At 52.0% G+C, this 19,788-nt stretch overlaps 1 protein-coding gene across 3 annotated transcripts; it reads left to right on the top strand.

Moving 5' to 3' along the window:
* The first annotated feature begins 1,823 nt into the window (after window positions 1-1,823).
* On the top strand, window positions 1,824-10,261 carry NKX2-1 (NK2 homeobox 1). Of its 3 annotated transcripts, none has more exons than XM_082760989.1 (3): window positions 1,824-2,157; window positions 6,674-7,050; window positions 7,793-10,261. In XM_082760989.1, the coding sequence occupies exons 2-3, from the start codon at window positions 6,684-6,686 to the stop codon at window positions 8,461-8,463; spliced, it is 1,038 nt and encodes a 345-aa protein (XP_082617115.1). In that variant the 5' UTR covers window positions 1,824-2,157; window positions 6,674-6,683; the 3' UTR covers window positions 8,464-10,261. The 3 variants fall into 3 exon arrangements, with proteins under 3 accessions (XP_082617115.1, XP_082617113.1, XP_082617114.1); XM_082760987.1 differs by having other exon boundaries at window positions 1,980-2,176; XM_082760988.1 differs by lacking the exon at window positions 1,824-2,157 and adding an exon at window positions 3,192-3,656.
* Window positions 10,262-19,788: the final 9,527 nt, after the last annotated feature.

Genomic DNA, 19,788 nt, shown 5'->3' with positions numbered 1-19,788 from the left:
AGCAACGTTCAAAGAAGCCAATCCTTCCCTCTAGATCTGGAGCAACGCACAGATGAAACAGCAAAGAGTGCCAAAGACCCACCCAACACATCAACCTTCTACGAGGAATACTGAGAAAAATCCCATCCTGTTTCTTGCTTTCTTTATCTCATCTTGGCTCGCTGTCTCTTCAGGGAGAATTTCGACAACAAAAGGTAGGCAGGGACAGGCGGGTGCAAGCCCCGCTTCCCGGGCTGGGGCTGCACTTCCCCCGGCTGCCAGCGGAGGCTGCTGTGGGACGCCTCCTCCCGGAGGCCTGCGGGGGTCCGGACCCGACACAGAGCTCCCGGGACACGGCTGGAAGCCTCCTGACCTCCGCCGGAGCCTGGGGAGCACGAGTGCGGTGTCCCACCTTGCAGCGATTGCTCTCGCAGAATAAATAAATAATAACAAAAAAGCCCAGCCGAGGGCACAACGGGGCAGCCCGCAATTCCTGCTGAGTTACAGCCTTTGAAGGAACTCAGGCCAAGCTGCAGGCGGGGGAGCAGAGGGGACAATGAGGGGAGACCTCGGTGCCTGAGAAGCCTGGCAGCCGAGCTGCGGGTAGATGAGCCGCGGAGCCCCGCGGCTGGGGGGCCCTGCCCGGTACCTTGCGGCAAAGAGGAAGGGCCGGGGCCGCTCGCAGCCCTCCTGTAACTTGCCCTCGAGTTTTGCTGGGAAAACAAAAGCAAAGCAAACAATTCCCTTCCCCCAGCCCGAAAATAAAGCTCGGGCACCACCCGGGCTGGTCGAAAGGGCTCCATTGTCGTTTTTAAATGAGATATCTTTGCAACCGCTCGCCCCTCCCCGAGCCAGCGGGGAGCCGCCCGTATCCCTGGAAGCGAGAGGTAGTGGGGAACAAAAGGCAAACTCCGAAGTGACATTGAAAATAAAAGGGAGCTTTGGTTACCCCCAGGGAAAGGTCGAGGGGGAAAGGTCGCCTTCCCGCCAGCGCACGTACTCCCGGCGGGCGCGGGGGAGCGCCCCGGCCCCAGTCCCAACCCCAGTCCCGGCCCTAAGAGCCCTGCGTTGAGCCCTTGGCCCGCAGAGAGCTCGGGGCAAGCGGCGGCTCCCCCATCCTCTGACCGGGGCTGCCCGGGGGAGAGGGAAGGCTTCGGAAGCAAAGCCAGGGCACCTAGGGATCCCATTCCCCCGTGGGGCCCCGTGCCCGGGGAGGGCAGGGCAGGGTGCCAGGCCAGCCACTTGCAAGCCGAGTTCCTTTTGGAAACATTTGCAGGCGACAGGACTGAGGACAAGATATGTGTGCGTAAATATATGCTCCCGCATACCCACTCCCAGAGGCATGCAACCCCCAGTATGTGTGTGTGTGTGCATAACTGGGTGTATATACACAAGCACGTAACTCCCGAGTTATCTAATATAAATTACTGATAGCTGTATCTAAAAACTGATAAATAGTTCGATCCTGGTAAGATTTTGTTTGCAAGTATGTAGCGATAAGAAGTGTTTACGTATGTATTTGTACCTATATAATTCATGCCTATATTTTTAAGCATCAAAAGCACAACTTTCTCCAAATTTTCTCAGCAACCACCTCCGCCGAAATCCCCTCCTGACTCGGCCGTATCAAAGCGGCTTTGGGGCCACACCGAGTCCTGCATGCACGCAGTGACAGTGTGGCGACAGTGACAATCTACGGACATTAAGGGACTCAGACGTGGACTATTAGTAGGGTCAGCTCGCTAACTGAGAACTATAGCCGTGCCAGGGCAGCTCGCGGTTCAGACGCGGCTCGGGTGCTGCTGCCGCCGCCCGCCCGTTCCCACTGTTCCCACTACGGACAAGAGCACCCGCGCCCCCCCCGGGGCAGCAGCGGAGCGGCGCCGGGCCGAGGCGGCTCCAAAAACCCTGCCCTGGCACCTGGCACCTGGCCCCTCCCTGGCCCTCTTGGCCGGGAACGGCCCGGCGGAGGAAAAGCCGGGGGGTCGGAGGATTAGGGCAGAAGGCTTCGGCCGTCCGCCAGGAATTGGGGAAGGAGGGGCGAGGGCTGCGAGGAGCCCGCTCTGCCCTCGCACGGAGCCCTGCCAGTGGGCCGAAGGGGACCGACTGGTCACGGAGGGGCCCCGAGGAAGCCTGCGTGCGAGATGCTCCACGCCCTGGGCAGCTGGAGGAGCAACTGTGCGTGCGCTGCGGAGGGGTGAGGATTTTCGGCTGGGGCTTTGGCTGGTTCACTTGCTTGCTTAGATTCCCACGCCAGGGGACGAGGTCGCGACCGGTACATGGCAGATTTGCCCCCAGCCTAATGAAATAAGCAAGGCGGGGGGTAGTTGTCCCGATGAGCCCAACGGGCAGTTTTTCCCCCCACCCGCTCTCTGTGCCGAGGGGGTGCTTGCAGGGAGGGTGCCAGTGTAGGACCCTGCCTCACACGCCCTGGCATGTGCTGCACAGGCAGGGAGCGGTTCCCGGCGCCCTGCCCGGGGCCGGCAATGACAGCGACACAGGTCCGCCCCACGCAGCGGCTGCAGAAACGTCCCCTCCGCTCCCTCCTTCCCGGAGTGGGCTCTGGGCAGGATGCTGTGGGAGCACGCTTCGTTTGCGGGGACACGGCACGACACCGTGCATCAGGGCCCGAGTTTCTCTGTCGGATGGAAGGGAGATGAATGGAAGGGGGCGTCGGGTGTCTCTCCCCTCGTCCAGGCGTAGGGCTTTGGGAGGAGATTTTAAATCTGTCTTTGGGTGCGTTAGGCTGGTGCTGATAACCGGGATGGAAGAGAGAGTTCCTCCCCAGCTCTCCCCGTGCCCGCTTGAAGGCTTTCCCAGCAGGGGCTGAACCCTCCGCACAGCCCCTGAGTTCCGCTCCAGGGACACGCAGCGCCGGGTCACGCGTGTCGCAGTAGCACCCTATGGGATCACGGGGGCCTCGTCCCCTCATGTTAGGAACCGGTGCCTGAGAAGTGAGACTGTCGAGGTGTCGAGGAAGGCTTCGCCCCCACGTCGCCTGGGCCCCTGCCCTCTGCCCCCCGAGCCCGGCTGCCCTGGGAGGGATCGGCACCTGCCTGGTGCGGGGCCGTGAGCTCTGCCTGCGGGGGAAAGGTGCAGGGCCGCCACCGCCCGCCGAAGGGGCTCGGAGGAGGGGGATAGAGGCTCGGGGCAAGGAGCTGAGCTGGGCGCCCGAGCGGGCAGAAATGACCCCCCCTTTTCCATCCCCCGCCCGGCGAAATGGGTGGCAAGTCCCGCTGCAGCCCTTCCGCGGCTCTGGCTGGACGAGCACATTTGATTCCCGTTGGGGAGGCACAGCGGCTCGCATAAAAAAGACATTGTTGTCTTTGGAGAGCCCTGCGCGCACTTTCAAAAGCTGATCCTTGAGTTCCCAGCCCCCGCAATCCAGTTGATGAGGAAACGCGCTGCGGTCTTGGTGGCACCGTTTCCATTGGGATTGGCACCATTTGATTGACAAAGTCTCACATTCTTCCACCTCTCGAGTGTTATCAAACGGATTGTGTGGGGTCAGAAGCTATTGAAGGGACGTCCGTGTAGCCGCATTCTGCAAACACGGGGTGAAGACCGTGCCTTTCTCATGAAAATGCTTCCACCAGGCAAAACGCATCTCATCTTCCCTGCTCTTCTCCTTTAGCATTTCCTTTTAACTCGAGCGTTTTACTAAGCAGCATCACCAGGTAAACGAGCGCATCACCAAAAGCAGCCTAGGCAGGACCCTGTCGGGTCGGCCACCCCCCGAGGGGAGCGGGAGACAGCTCTGGAGATCGAAACTTGGGTGGAGGGTTGCAAGGAAAAGGGTGAGCGGTCGGGGCAGAGCAACAGCAAGGAAGCTTTCTCACCGTTTTCCGCGGCTTGACTTGCCCTGGCAAAGTTAATTTTGGGGCGGGTAAGAAGGACCAGGGGCTGACCCGCTTCTCTTCCACTGGATCTATCCAGAGGGGCTAAAAAGTGCTGCTGGGACCCTGAGGGGTGTAGCTGTGCTCGTTTGCGCGCCGATGTCCTTACAAATAACCGATCAGCCCTGCCAAGAGACTTTCACCCCGCTGCCCAGCCAAGGCGGAATGAAGAGCTCTCGCTTTAACTCCCCTTTACAAGACCCCGCGCAGAGCCAAGGCAGGACTCCCTCGGGTTAATCTCCTTGAACAGGCTTTCGGAGCCGATTTAAGCAGCGCTCCTTAGAGCGGGGGAATCAATAGAGCCGGCAGTGAAAGCAGCGGCCGCCGCCGCGTCCCGGGAAGACGCAGGGTGGGCGGTGGGCACCGGGCACCCAGCGCTGCCCGCCCCCGGCCCCGGCCGCCCCCTAGCTCCATCCCCGCAGAGCAACAACCGCTGCCCCTGCCCCACGCAACCCTCGCCAGCCCACATCTCTGACTTAAATCCACCTCAGCCTTTTGGAGGATCCTTTTTTTTTTTTTTTTTTTTTTACCCTCCATCCACCCCTTCTTTTTTTTTTAAGGTTAATAAAAGAGGCACGAAGCTGATGTGTGAGAAATCAGGGGCAAGCATAAACAAAAACAAACAAACAAACAGGCAAGGTCGAGTGTCTCTGTAAGAGCAAAACAGCATACCTTTCTGAAAAACACGCGCAGAAAGAGGGGAGAAAAGGCGGGGTGGTGGTGGTGGATGGAGAAGAAATGCTCCAGGGATCTGGGAAGGTAAGATCTAAAGATCTGCAAAGAAAATGGGACATGGTAAAAGCAGCTGTCCTTGTAGCCCAAAATCGCCCTTCCGTGCCCTTTGTGGCCCAGCGGACCCACACCAAGCCCACTTCGGGGCACTTGGGCCAGAGGGAGCTGGTGCTGAGGCAGCTGAGATGATGTAGGAGAGATGAAGGCCTGATTGAAGGAAAGTCCCCCCGATTATATTTGTGTGGAAAAGCTCACCTCTTGCAGAGCTCTAAAGTGTAATCAAGGCTGAGGCTTACACTTGAAGGATGTTAAATCTCATACGGGAACCTACTTTCTCCTAAACGGTTTCTTGCCTACTGAATGAGAGCCTCCCAATTGAAGCAAAATGATCCTTATGTACTAATATCAAGCACAGTCACAAAGCGACCGGCTATTTATGCTGCCACTTTAGACAAAGATATTTAGTTATTCCCGGGTAGCAAGTGCACTTTTGCATTTTTAAGCACAAACCAGCCGAGCACAAACATATTTACAAGTGCAATTACTAAATAGTTACTTGACACTTCAAAGTCACTGGGTTAACTGTACCTTCGCTGTAATTTTCTTAATATTCAGGTAATCGCGTTATGAAATGAGTTTCCCAGGACCGTAGGCCGGGGTATTGAACACTCAGTGGAGGTTTCTCGTTCCCCCCCGGGAATACCCCGAAATATAAGCTTTGAAGATGCTGGACAACTTGGGAGATTTCTTCAAAGACCCGTGTGACATTAGCTGCTGGCTGCATGTACATGTGTGTGGCTATGAATGGGCTCGCTTTTGTTTTCACACCGGATCCGAGAACAGATCCGAAAGTGCCAGAAATTGCAGTTTATTCGAAGCGGCGGGGAATTCATTGGCAAGGTGGTGTAGCAGATGACCTGAGAGGTTTTCTCCATCCAGCTCCCGCGCTATATAAATAACCTTAGAAAGCAGCTTCAGGTTCAGAGGGACCACGAGAGCCTGTGACAGTCTTTGCCTTCGAGAATACCGGGCGACATTTTGCGCTAACCTATTTTTCAGCAGTGTGTCGCTCCAGACAATTAAATTACTGCTCGTTTTTGCAAACTTGCATCTTCCGCCTCTCCCTGAGGTTTAAAAAAAAAAAAAAAAAAAAAAAAAAAAAAAAAAGCCCTAGGTGAACGGAACTTGTGGTTTTAGCGAGAGAAACAATCCTCGCACTGGGGGTCTTGCACTGGGGGTCTTGGAAGACATAGGCAAGGCTCCCGAGCTGCTAAATCCCAAGTGCTGCTCAACCCCCAGCCAGCCGAGGAGCCTGGCACTCGGTGCGGGCTGTGCGGGGCGCCGGGAGCGGTGGCCCTGCCCCGGGAGCCGGCCCCCGGAGAGCCGCGCTCCGGCTGCGGAGCTCCTCCGAGCAAACTTGGTGGGGGAGAGAGGAACTCGGTCCTTCTGCTCACCGGCATCCAGCCCCGTCTCCCCAGCTCTCACAAAGGCTGGGCTGACAGCCTTGCCACCCGGGAGCTGATTTGAAATCCTTTCACCCAGTCAAATGGGGGTCTTTTCGCATTCATTGCCTTCGATTCCCCGTCTGCAATATTGCCACCCCCGAGAAAAATAAAATGAGTTCTGCTCACGGGGTCTCTCTCTCTTTCCCTCGCCCTGCCGCTCTCTCTCTCTCTCTCTCTCTCTCTCTCCCTCTTTTTTAAAGACATAAAAAAAAAAAATCCTGACAAGTAAAACTTAAAGGTGTTTACCTTGTCATCAGCATGTAAGCTAATTATCTTGGGCAAGATGTAGGCTTCTATTGTCTTGTTGCTTTAGTGCCTATGCCCCGCCTCTGGTGGCAGCCTAAAACCTGGCGTCTGGCTAAAACAAACGAAAGGCAGCCCTGAGCCTCCACTCAATCCAATTAAGGCGGACTTCGTCCACTCGGTTACGTGTACATCCAACAAGATCGGCGTTAAGGCAACACCAGAATATTTGGCAAAAAAAAAAAAAAAAAAAAAAAAAAAAAAAAAAAGATTTGCCTCCCCTTCCTTTTTTTTTTTTTTTTTTTTTTTTTTCCCCAGCCGCCGAATCATGTCGATGAGCCCAAAGCATACGACTCCTTTCTCAGTGTCTGACATCTTGAGTCCTTTGGAGGAAAGCTACAAGAAAGTGGGCATGGAGGGCAGTAACTTGGGGGCTCCCTTGTCAGCCTACAGACAGTCTCAGGTTTCTCAGCCGGCCATGCAGCAGCACCCCATGGGCCACAACGGAACAGTGACTGCCGCCTACCATATGACAGCGGCAGGGGTCCCCCAGCTCTCCCATGCTACGATGGGGGGCTACTGCAATGGGAACCTGGGCAACATGAGTGAGCTCCCGCCTTACCAGGACACCATGCGGAACAGCGCTTCGGCGACAGGATGGTACGGCACCAACCCGGACCCCCGCTTCTCCTCAAGTAAGTGAGCCCGGGGCTGGGTGGCCGGCGGGGGGTGCCTGCGCCCCTCGCCCCTCCGCACCGCGGGCGCCGGGGGCTCCGTGGCAGGGCGAAAGTGGGTCCGGATCCCAGCCGCCCCCCCCTCCCCATTCCTCCCTCTGCCCCTGGATCGTGCCCCGTCCCTTCTCCACCGGGCGGCTTCGCCGCAGCCTCCCGGGGCTGCTTGCGGGAGGAGGCAGCTGGGGACCCCCGCGCTTCCGGGGCGCCGGAGCCCGGGGCTCGCCGTCCAGTGCGGGGGGGGAAGGGGGGGCGGCGGCTGCACGGCCGGGGGGGCCCGGAGGGAGCCGGCTCTGCCCGTGCCCCTGGGCGCCGCCCGACAGCGGGAGGGCGAGAGGGAGCCGGAGGAGCAGGAGCCGCATCCCCGGGGGCGCGGGGTGGCGAGCGGGCGGCCCGGCCCCGGCGGAGCCCCCGGCCGCGGCGGGCTGTCACATCCAGGCGCCCCCCAGGGGGGTCGGCCCGGGCAGGGCGAGGGGCGGGCGGGAGCCTTTATTCGGCGGGGCAGGGCCGGCCGGGAGCCGGTCCCGATCCGGCGCGGGGCGCTGGGTGGGAGCGGGGGCGCCCCGGGACCCCCGGCGGGGCCGGGCTGGGTGGCGGGGGCCGGGCCGGGGGTGAGGGGCTGCGGGGCTGGGGGGCTGCGGGAGCGCGGGGGAACCGAGCCGAGCCGAGCCGAGCTGCTGAAAGCGTGCCGTCTTCTCCCTTGCAGTCTCCCGCTTCATGGCGCCGTCCTCGGGCATGAACATGGGCGGCATGGGCAGCCTCAGCTCCCTGGGGGACGTGAGCAAGAGCATGGCCCCGCTCCAGAGCACGCCGCGGAGGAAACGGAGGGTCCTTTTTTCCCAGGCCCAGGTTTACGAGCTGGAGAGACGTTTCAAGCAGCAGAAATACCTCTCCGCCCCTGAGAGGGAACACTTAGCCAGCATGATACACCTCACCCCGACTCAGGTCAAAATCTGGTTCCAGAACCACCGCTACAAGATGAAACGCCAGGCCAAAGACAAGGCTGCGCAGCAGCAGATGCAACAGGAGAACGGCTCTTGCCAGCAGCAGCAGTCTCCCAGAAGGGTGGCAGTGCCAGTGCTTGTAAAGGATGGCAAGCCCTGCCAAGCAGGCTCCAACACACCCACAGCAGCGATCCAGAGCCATCAGCAGCAGGCAGCTACAACAATCACAGTGGCTACCAATGGCAACAGCCTCGGACAGCATCAGAGCCACCAGACAAACAGTGCGGGGCAGTCTCCTGACATGGGACAGCACTCGGCCAGCCCTTCCTCTCTGCAGAGTCAAGTCTCCAGTTTGTCTCACCTAAACTCTTCTACTTCTGACTATGGCACTGCCATGTCTTGCTCCACCTTGCTATACGGTAGGACCTGGTGAAAGGATTAAACAAAGCAAAACAAAAAAAAAAAAAAAAGGAAAAAAAAAAAAAGAAAGCAGATTTTCCCAGTCACGCAAATCTCTGTCCTGTCCAAACTGCTGGGTGTTTTTCTTTTCTTTCTTTTTTCTTTCTTTTTAAAAGCTTTTTTTTTTTTTTTTTTTCATTTTCATTTTACTGAGTGGTTCTCTGAGGACCCATAAGAGAGAAAGGGAGAGAGAGTGACTTTATTTTTTGGTTTCGATTTTGTTGTTGCTGTTGATGATTTTGGGTCTTTCTTTTTTTTTTCTTTTTTTTTTTTTTCTTTTTTTTCCAAGGTTATTGTATGGGTTGTTAAAAAATTCTGACTAATAACCACGGAGCAGTCTGCAGAAAGGGGACCATCATTAGGCATGGTCTGAAGGCTTGGATTTCAGATGTACACTTTTCCAGCGTCTAGGACTTGCATGTAAATATAGAGATTTTGGGGGATGGGGTGGTTTTCCCCAAAAAAACATTCGCGTCACCCAGACACAAGAAGCAGCTTCCCCCCTCCCCCCGGTCTCCTCTCCCAGCCCCGCCGCCAGGGCCAGAGGATGGAGATGTGGAGTCATCAAAGGCTTGGCTTTTATTTTCCTCCTTACGTTTGATGTGAACCTGTAGCTGTATAATGCTGTCAAAAGTTGGACTAAACCCATAGTTTTTAGTAGCCTGTATATTTTGTTGTAAAAAGAAAAAAAAAATACAATCAACCAAACCAACCCCCACCTTTTTTATGGACACTGATCGCCCCGTCGTAAATCCTCTGGCAGTTTGTTATTTGCGCACGCCGCCTTTTCCTGTTGTAACTTATGTAGATATTTGGCTTAAATATAGTTCCTAAGAAGCTTCTAATAAATTATACACGTTACGAATATTCTTTTTTTTTTTTTTTCTTCCCCTTTGGTTCCCCCTCTTGACCATCCCTTCCCCGCATATCGTTATTATTTTTTTAATTATATTTTTTTTTATTTTATTTTTCTGCTTGATGGAAAAACAAACCGGGATGCTGCCAAACCCGAAAAGCCCCTGCCCCTCCGGGGCCTCGGACCCCGCTCCCAGAGGGGAGCTGGAACCAGGGAGTTAACGGGCTACAAGATCTGTCCTCAGCATGCAAAAGGGACACGAGAAAACGCATGGGATTCACAGCTTCGAGAGCGAAGGGATCGAGTCCAAATTCATTAGCGTGATCGGGGGGCGGGGGGCACCTCGGATACTTTTTGCTCGAGAAAGCAAAGTAATCCAGGAGGAGAAATTCAAATGCCAAAGGCACGGAGGAGAAAGAAGGTAAAAGTCTAATGCCACTAGAAACAAATTAACGAAGAACCTGCTGACAGTATAGAACATGCGGCCGTTTTAAAGAGCGTCCAGTTTTAATACCTTGTAAAAGAGAACAAAAAAAATAATAATTTCTACAAGGTTTTCCTATGTACTTGTATTTTAAGGAAAGTACAGCCACCTTATTTATAATCAAAATAAAAAGATAGTTTATTGTGTACGAAAAGTAGTTTGAATTAACTTTCTTTATAAGGATGCATTTAATTTTCTACACGTACACACCTCCGCAAGCATACACACAACCTTGCAGTTTCTCCTGCAAACGTCAACTTTGTTACCCAGGCAAGAGGTTAGGTGCAGACTGCATCTCAGTTTAATGCAAGTTGTGTTTTTTTCTTCCTTTTCTTTTTTTTTTCTCTCTCTTTCTTTATTATTTCTGTCTCTCTTTCTGTGTTTTGTTCCCATTGTTTTTCCTTTAATTTTTTTCCTTTTTTTTTTTTTTTTTCTTTTCTCTGTACCGATTTAGGAAGCTTGTAAAGAAGCAGATGAAGAAAGCGTGTGTGCGCGCACGTGTGTGTGTGTGTGTGTGTGTGTGCGCGTGTGTGCGCCTAGCTGAGAAACCGAGGTGCGTTTGTTAGTAAGGTAAATATTATGGGTACTGCAAGACAGTTAGATATTAACTTTGCTGTAAATATATAAAGCATATCAAGTTAAGCAGCTTGTATTGGACAACACAGAACTACATGTAATTCTCTATCTCTCGGGTCCAAAATATCCCTTTTGTGAGTGTAACAAAATAAGAAGCCCCCTATCCTAAAGGCTCTCCTAGCATGTTTTCCTTCACATCTGCTGCTCGGTTTCGTTTTTCCTTCAGATCCCCTCAGTTAAACTACGGAAGCGAATCACAGTCATTGAAAGACCTCTGAATTACAGAGGTATTATGAAATGCTCATATTTTAGAAGAGAAAGAAAGCAGATTGCCCGGAATGAAAACAAACCAACCTCTAGTTTAACTAGCAGCTTTCGAAAGCTCCAGCCTTTTATTTATACAAGATAACCAGTGTTACTTGGGCACCAAGTGCTGGTTTGGATGGAGAAAAAGGGAAATAGTCAGAATTAAAAAAAAAAAAAAAAAAAAAAAAAAAGATTATCGGATTCTTTCTGCACCCCCCTCCTTTATTTCTAACTAGAGAATATCACGTGCGTTAACAGGAATTTCGAGACCTTTCATTCTTTATACTGCCTCCTGCTTTATACAGGGACAGTTTCAACTAACCCAAAGCATATTCCTTTTTCTTTCTTTCTTTCTTCTTCTTCTCCTTTTTTTTTTTCTTTTTTCTTTTTTTTTTTTTTTTTTTTTTTTTTTTTTTTTCGTTTTCTGCTAAGAACATAATCGTTTCGGGTATATAACATCATGTTAAACTTGGCACGGAGGGGTGTGGAGCTTAGTGCAGTTATTTCTGATGCAAGGAGAAAGTGTTGGGAATTCCTGGTGCATGTCACAGCGCTGCCAGCTCCCGGCACAGGGAGCAAGGGTGAACTCTACAAATTTTTAAATTCAGGTTAGTTTATTACGGAGTTAATATACAAAACCGAGGTAGGAAGTGCTGTGGTTACGTCGACATTTCCCCTTTAGATATAATTAATATTTGCATCCTTTCAAACTGAAGAACATTTAAAACTAAGGAGCACCGAAAGGCATTAAAACAGCTGAAAAATACTATTTTGCCCCCCTTCCCTGGAAAAAAAAAAATATATATATATATATATATATATAATATATATATATATATATATTGGAATTAGCATGTTTGATAGACATCCAGCCAGTGACTTTTCATTATAGACCTCGGGGGAAATAAATGAATTTTATTGTGTCTCGACAACCTCATAAACACATATTTGGTGGTGGGTGTAATTACTGTAATGGATTATTATGTACACTGACTTATCTTTCTTAAACTAGATTTAGTTTCGATTAAATAAACTCGTTTCCACTTTGTCTGATGTCGGCTTAGTTTAAAGTCTGTTTACTTGTTCCACAGAAAGGTGAATTCATCTCTTTATTAAGCACTAGAGACCGAGCAAACACAGTTCAAACTGTATTTACATATCAATCAGGAGAAATGCAAACAAACTGCTCTTTAACAATTTTATAGAAGTTTTTTATGACATTGTGTTATTGCTTTTATCATAAAATTCTTTGTACTTGCCAGTTATGCCTTGATTAGGATGAAGATTTATTTTTTTTTTTAATGCAATTTAATCTCTGCTCTCCCTGGAGAATACTCCCGAGAAGTTAGTCACTGTGTAGCTTTCCTAAATTAAAACACGTGCCTCCGTCTAAACGCTTGCTCCTTCCAATATGCTGATTTTCAGCCCTCTCGGTAATCATTGCGGAACTTGGGTAATAGGATGGCGGGAGGGCATGGTTCAAATCTGAAATGATGGAAGAAATGCACGTTACGCGATATAACTCTTTTAGCGACACGAGACCGCGGGCACCCGTATTTTGGGAGGTAAAGGGATGCGGTGACGAATGGCTATTCCCTTCCACCCCCCACTCCCTGGCACTGTCTGCAAACGTGGGAGAATCGCGGAGGGCATTTTTTTCCTGCCACAAATAGGAGTTCATGCTTGAGTGCCATGAAGTGTGCGCGGAGTGGCACAGCAGGTAGTGGGGAGAAAAAAAAAAAAAAAAAAGAGGAGAAAAAAAAAAAAAAAAAAAACAACAACAAAACAACAACAACCAACTCGCCACCCACCACCAGCACCACCGCAACAACTGCAACAATAGCAGAGGGCTTCTTCATATTTGCTGTTTCATAGCCGAGCGTGGGAGGGGGGCTTTTTGTCCTCATTGCTGGGAGGCTCCGGGGCAGCGCTCGGAGGAGCCGGGCTAGGGCCTGGGGGAGGCTGGAGCAGCTCCGGGCCCTTCCCATCCCACGGGAAAAGAAATGGGAGCTCAGCTAAAAGTTTAGCCTTGCCCGCATGGCAGTTCAAAAGGCAGCGCGCTGCCCTAAGACAGTGCTCAAAGTGCAGGTCCCAAACACTGTAATCTGAGCCAGCCCCGAGATGACACAGGGACAAGTTGCCACGGGGGGGGAAAAAAGTATTTTAGCAGTTTTGTGGCAGAGCGCAGGTACAGGGGCCTCGCTGGGAAGGCAGCCCCGGCCCAACTGGTGACGGCTGCTTTTACAAAGGGGACCCAGAGGTAAAGGCTGAGTGACTTCTGAAGAATTGCACTCCTTTCGTGGCCGTGTCGGGAGCAAAGCTGAGAAATATATATTTTTTTTTTCTGCCTGACTCTCATGAGCCCCTTCAGGGAAGAAAAAAAAAAAAAAAAGGAAAAAAAAAAAAAAAAGGAAAAAATCTCCAAACCCTAAGTAAATGGTAATACTGTTTATATGTATCACATGTGTATAGAGATCTGTCCCAGTACGGCTGTTGCTATGAGGTAGAGAGATTACCTTATCTGGCAAAGGGGTGAATAATACGAATGACTTTTTTTTTCCTTTTTTTTTCTTTTTTTTTTTTTTTTTTCTGGCTGCAAGCACGTTAGGGAGCAGGTAAGGTCAAAGTTTTCTATATCCTATGTCTTTCTCTCGAAGGCTTCTGGTCATCTATATAAGACGGCGAATAAGACATGTTGATGTAAAAAGAAAGTGAAATTCGTTTTGATGTTTAAAACGATTTACTGTACAGAAAAAATCCTGGGAAACTTAGAGATGAAAACGCTAATTATGACATTTAATCTTCGATTTAAAGGTTTTTGGTAGGGGGAGGGGGGAAGAGGGAATTTGAGATATATATATATATATATATTTTTTTTTTTTACAATGACAGAGACCTTAAATAGCGAAGATATTTACAAATGGACGAATGCATTACCTACGATAGATACGAGGTATTCATTTTCCCGAGCCGTCATATAGAACTAAAAAAAAAAAAAAAAAAAAAAAAAAGTCTATTCTAAATATATTTACCAGGTGACTAACGACACTTCGGTCTGTTTTTACTGGCTAGCCACAAATTTGACACTAAATCTGAATATGATGGTCACTGTTTTCTGAGATCTATTTCTGTCCGTTGTACACAGCGGGACGTTTCGGGTAATTTTGAATCAGTTTGTAGGTTGTGTTGCTTTAACAAGTGAATTTACATCGCTGACTTTAGTGGACGTATAGGACTAATTGTAACTATTCAATGGGAACTTCCAGTACCGTTCTGACTTGCGCTTCATCCATACGGTGATTCCTTACAAGGGAAAGGAAAAGAATAAAGCGCGAGTACAAGTGAGTTTAGAAAATAAATATATATATATAGTTACAATGCAGAAAACTAAACGAGGTGTGAGATCTTGACTTCCATTTGTTGTTTTGATGGATTTCACCGCAGTCCTCCTCGATCAAGTAAATTTGTGCAAGAAATAATGGGCTAGAAGGCGACAAACTCACATACACCTGGGGTCTTGGAGGGAACAGACTTTTTTTGCTTCGTATCAAAGGTGTTGCTGAAGTGGCTGAGTTCATCTCGGTGTGTTAGTGACCTAATAATGTGACTCTAGGACACGGTTCTTCTGGAGTTTCTCTCCGTGCTTTTGTTCCATAAACTTTTTGTTGCCGCTGCCGCTGTTCCTCAGAGAAGCTCTTAAAAATACAATATTTTCCTCGCGCACCTTCTTGGTCTGGGCATTTGCTCTTAACCTGCGCGTTACTTTACAAACGCGTTCTTGCTTCTGCGAAATGAAGTGCACGCAACTCCCCGTCCCTTTCACCTCTTCCCGCATTAGCTCATCGCAGAGAGGAAAGGAAAGGAAAGCAAGTGGATGACCGCTGCCTTTAGGCTATGTGTGTGCGTCTGCCTGGGGACCGGAGCTCCAGCCGCCTGCATCTGCACCGCGGGCGGTGCGCGCAGGGCTCGGGGCGCCCGGCGTTCCCCGAGGGGTCCCAGCGGCAGAGGCTGCTTGCAAAGGGAAAGCTCTTACTTTGAAGTTTGGAAGCTCTGCCCGCTGGCCTGTGCCGCCGTTCGGCTGGGGAAACCTTCCACCGGTGCCCACCCGGGGCTGCCCCGGCCGGCGGCGCCACCCAGCCCCAGCGACTGCCCGGTTTTGTCAAACGGGCAAAGTTTTCGCCGGGGCTCGGGTCACTGTTCTCAGGGTGACGGGCCTGATTCTGCCCTCCCGGCCCCGAAGGGAGGGTTTTGCCCTGCGTTTCTTCCAAGCAAAGAAATTGTGCTGCCGAGGGCAGCGCACGTCTCGCCTTTCATTTCTGAAATGCGGGGCCCTGCAGGACCGGGCTGGGGTGCAGAAAGCAGCCCCAGAGACCCTCGTCCTTGGCACCCGGCCGATGCCTACCCGGTACGGCTTCATACGCGGGGCCGGGACCCTCGGACTCCCGTCCTGGGGCTGCTCCCAAACGCCCTGACGTGGGGCTAAGGGCGACGGTGTTGCCCCGTCACTGCCACCCACACCACATTTGCCTCATGGAGTTAGTGGCGGGGTAGTGCGTGGCACCTCCGCGGTAACCCCCCCAAAAAAACGAGGACAGAATGCGGCCGGATCAGTTTGTGTCTTCCCGAAGGCACCGTGCAAGGGCGGGTGTCCCGCACTGGCAACCTCAGGCGTGTCCCGTGCGGCTCTGGCCGGCCCCTGCCTACCCGGCCCCGGGGGGCTCCCCGCTCCCTGCTGGGGTTTCGTTTGCTGGGGTTTGGCCGGCGGAAAGCAACCCCCGAGGAAGTGATAGGAAAGTTTGGACGCGCTCCCCCCGCGAGGGACAGCCCGGGGCGGGCTGCGGGGTCGGGGCTGCCCCGGGAGGCGGCGGGGCACCCCCGGTGTCTGCCCCCAGATCCGTATCCCCGCGAGCGTCGTGGCGAACCCGGGCTGCCCGCTTTCGGCCCTCTGCTCCCCTTTCCACTCCTCGCTTTTTAATTGTCCTGCGGAATCTGAAGGGATTATTTTAAAGATAACCCTAGACATGGCATTGTCCCGTGAGGCTCGGGAGATACTGGAGGGTCGCGACTTTAGTACCCGGCTTCCCAGGGCTGCTGTGCGTGGTGGTGCCGGGGTGATGGGGTGGCAGAGGCAGGGGAAAGGCACGGAGCCATCCCTGGGGGGGGTCGTGTTTGTGCCGTGGGGTCCGGGCACGACCGGGGAGGCTCCGCGGTGGTGGCTGACGGAGGGGGGGGTGCGTGAGTGCGTGTGCGTGTCGGGGGAGGGGGTGTTTGTGTGTCGGTGCATCGCCCTGCTACAATGGCAGCGCAATTATCTAGCCGAAACATTCTCAAACCGCAAAAAAGTTGCAAAATAGATCGACCTCCCTGAGATGAGGAGGAGACAGTTTCAGAGCTGTGCAACCATCGTGCTTTTCTTTTTTTTTTTTTTTTTCAATTCGTTTTAAACAAGGGGATCTAGCGAGTGATTCCGATTCAATACACATAATCAGTTTGGAAGTCCTATTTCCATTTGAAAACAGGCCTATTTGCAATCATGAGGGCCGGACATGCTGGAAGATACAGGACGCATTCAGAGTAGGTGGTAGGTGAGAGAATCTACAGACGAGCACCAAATATTTTCTTCCCGCTGCAGACCTTTTTCACGGTGCTTTAATCACGATGTGTTTTTAATCTAATTTCTCTTTGAAAATATGACTTAATTGCTTTAGAAAGCAAGGTTTTGACCTACAGCGAGACTCCCCGTTGGGGAAGGAAAGAAAAAAAAAAAAGGCAAGAAAAGAATGGTGATTGGAAAAGCATGTTGATTGTCCTATCAGTCTCTTAGGGTTAACAGTCATTTAATCAAGAATACACTGGGTAAATGATTCCGGAGAAAATGGTACCTTGTTTTTGAAGTCGGGCCCGGAGGAAGGACCCTTGCACGGGGGAGCAGAGAGGAGGGAGCACCCGCGGGGCCGAGAGCCCCGTCCCCCGGCAGTATTCCCCGTCCCCCGGCAGCATCCTTGCATCCCGTCCCGCCGCCAGGTTGGGGAAAGGATGCTCGGAAGCCGCCGCAAGGAGCGCGGGGGGAGTTGGAGCCCCAGGGAGGGCAGACCCCCTCTGTCACCTCGACCCCCAGCATTCCTTGCTCCGAGCAGACACCGCACCTCCCCGCCTCTGCCTGCCCTGAAGCATTTTTCTTGTTCCTTAAGTGCCCGGAGCCCCAGAAAGCCGGGAGGCCTACGCGTCCTCCATCGTAATCATCCTGCAGGAGAGGAGCGGGCAGGGAAGTTGAGGCTCTCCTGCGGGTAACCAATAGAGAAATAAAGGCTCTCCCAACACCTCACAGAGCACATTAATTGGCATTTCCGATTTCCCTCATTTACTTGTTTACGTGCCCGTGTGTGCTGCTGACAGCGCGCTATGGCTGCAGGCAGCGTCCCAGCCCCGGTCCCAGCCCTCCACCCGGTTTTCTGCTCGGAGTTTGAAAGCAGCAGCTCGCTTCGTGCAGCTAAATACTCTGGCCCGTCCCAGTCACAGCAGCCCTGCTTTTCCCCGCTCCCACCCTCTGCCACCCAGTTTTTTATTCTCTTCCACTTCAAAGGGCCAAATCAGCTCCTGAGAAGGGCGGAGGGGGGGGGGGGGGAGAGTAAATAAATAATTATTTGAATAAATAAATCAATGTCGCGGAAAGCCGAATCAGCCCTAGGAGAGGCAGAAACTGTTATTACTGCCTTGCAAACCACCCGCACACCCACGAGGATGACAGGCGGCTCTGTGCCCCGGGCTCGCCCCGCTCCGGGCAGGGCTCACGGTTCTCGCCGCTCCCCGCGCCCCGGTTCCCAGCTCCCTGCCCTCCCCCCCCCCCCCCCCCCCGGCAAGAAGCGCGTCCCTCGGCGAGATGGAGAGAGGCGGGAGCTTCTCCCGGCTGGGGTCTCCACCTCTCTCCCCACAGGCCCCCAAGGGAGGACTCCACGCTTCCTCCTTCGCACCGGCTAATTAGGTCTGAGCCCTAATTAGGGCTCGGGCCAGACAGTGCGGGAGGCCCCAGAAGGCTGTGACTGGGGCTTTGAAGCCTTGCCTCCCCGGCGCGTGGTATCATAATGACAAATCTCTCCTCTGCCGCCCCCCCTTCCCCAAAAGTGGGCACTGGTTGCCCGTGGGACCCGTCCTGTGTCCAGCCGGGTGCGGGAACTCCTCCAGGCTGGCATCACCAATTTTCCTCCGAAGTACGTTTTTGGGATGGAGGGAGCGGCATGGGCACCCTCTGGGGGGAAGGAGGGAAGGGGCTCCGCCAGCTCCGTATCCTCGGGCCCCCCTCGGCGAGGGATGCGCTGCCTGGGCAGCAGAAGAAACATCACCGTCGCCGTTTCCGACAGACAGCAGGTTCCCCACGCTCCCGGCCCCACCGAGAGCCGATTCTCCCACGCAGATGTCGGGGTGGGCGTGGAGGGTGAAACGGGGAAGAAAGGGGGAGCTGCTCCTCTTAGTGAAAGTTATGTCCCAGCCCAGGCACTGACGGTTTTATTCGCACGAGTTGCCCCACCGGGATCTATGTGCTAGTCACGGAGAGAACGGAGTAGTTTGGGGCTCCACGTGATTTTTTATTATTATTGTTATTATTATTTTTTTTCCCCACTTGGGATAAAAACATCCCAAGGCTCCGAGCAGAAAAAGGATTCCGATCCGAATCCCTTACTATACCACGCTCCTAAAGAGCAGCCAAGTTCAGTGGTGTGGGGCATCAGTATATGGAGACACATTACCCGAATGCTGTTGGGAGTCACGTCTTTACCACGTCGGTAACATAGCCCCGAATCTGAAACAGAGATGTCACCTCCAGGAGTGTCATCTGTTCCGTGAGACAGACTCTAGTCCCCCGGGTCATTTAGGAACACTCCCCCCCAGACACACCCCTCTTCGCTGTGGTGCCCACGACGAATATTTGCGCTCCACGAGGGCACCGAAAACTCCACTTTTCATAAACCCCATCAACAAGTGAATCGTTTATTTTATTATCGGTGATTTTCAATGGAGAAATAGAAGGTCTAATCCAATCGCCTTTAGGCAGGCAATATTCCCACTTAACCCAATCGGCGTGTTGCAAGGGGCAGTCCGCAGGACTGCCACCTCATTTCCTTGCAGTACTGGGGTCCAGGCTGGGGAGCTGGGGGCGAGGCAAACATTTGACGAATGATAGTGACCTAAAAATTAGTGTTGCTCCAAGTGCGTGGGAATCATCGGTGTTAACAGAGACCTGCCAAATTGTGACATATGCATTTGCAGCAAGACTCGCGTAGATGTGCCTTTGCAAATGTGTTCGTTCGTATAGAAAAGTATTGACTTTTGTGTTTGTTAATTTGAATTATTCAAAAGTACAATAAAAAGCCTTATTAAATCACTGTGAGATTTTCCGAGAGATGGAAATTATTCATTATATAGCGGGGGGGGGAAGGAAGGGGGGGGGAGAGAGAAGGGGGAGAGAAGGGGAGGGAGCACGATCTCATTAAAAACAAAACTTAGGAGAGGCGAGAAGAGTAGAATATCCTACAAAAGTCTGGTGATTGCTATGTGTCGCTTGCCAACGCACAACGGGACTTTTTATTTCTCTTTATATATCTATTCGTTTCATTTATATATGCCCTCCTGGTCGCTGGTCAAACTGCCGAGGGGATGGAGAAATTTCAAGGTATTTTGGCAAGACACTGCCCGCTGTTCTGGGTGCGTTATTAAATGAGACATACTGGGGAAAAGAGAGAGAGAGAAACGGTACCTGTCTAAATGACTAACATTTTCTTTAAATTTCTCTTGCGTATATTTTAAAGAACAAAGAGATAGATATTTCTTTTGCTCAATGAGTACAAACTAAATAATAAAGAATCTTTAGGAATAACACTAGCAGATTTTATTAAATATTTCGCATACCAAAAATATAGATACCTTTTATATATACTTGTCCTTAACCTTTAAAAGCAACTGCTGTAAATACAAGATCTGTACTTTCTCTAATAGATTTTACTAGGAGCTGGTGACAGAGAACTGATTTCTTTTCTATTAGGCTTTAGTACATCTTTGTTGAAGGCCTGCAGAATGACCAC

This window comes from Aythya marila (genome assembly GCF_965140915.1).
Source record: "Aythya marila genome assembly, chromosome: 5".
NCBI lineage: Eukaryota > Metazoa > Chordata > Aves > Anseriformes > Anatidae > Aythya > Aythya marila.
The sequence above is the reverse complement of the archived record's forward strand: the minus strand, read 5'-3'. Positions and strand labels throughout refer to the sequence as shown.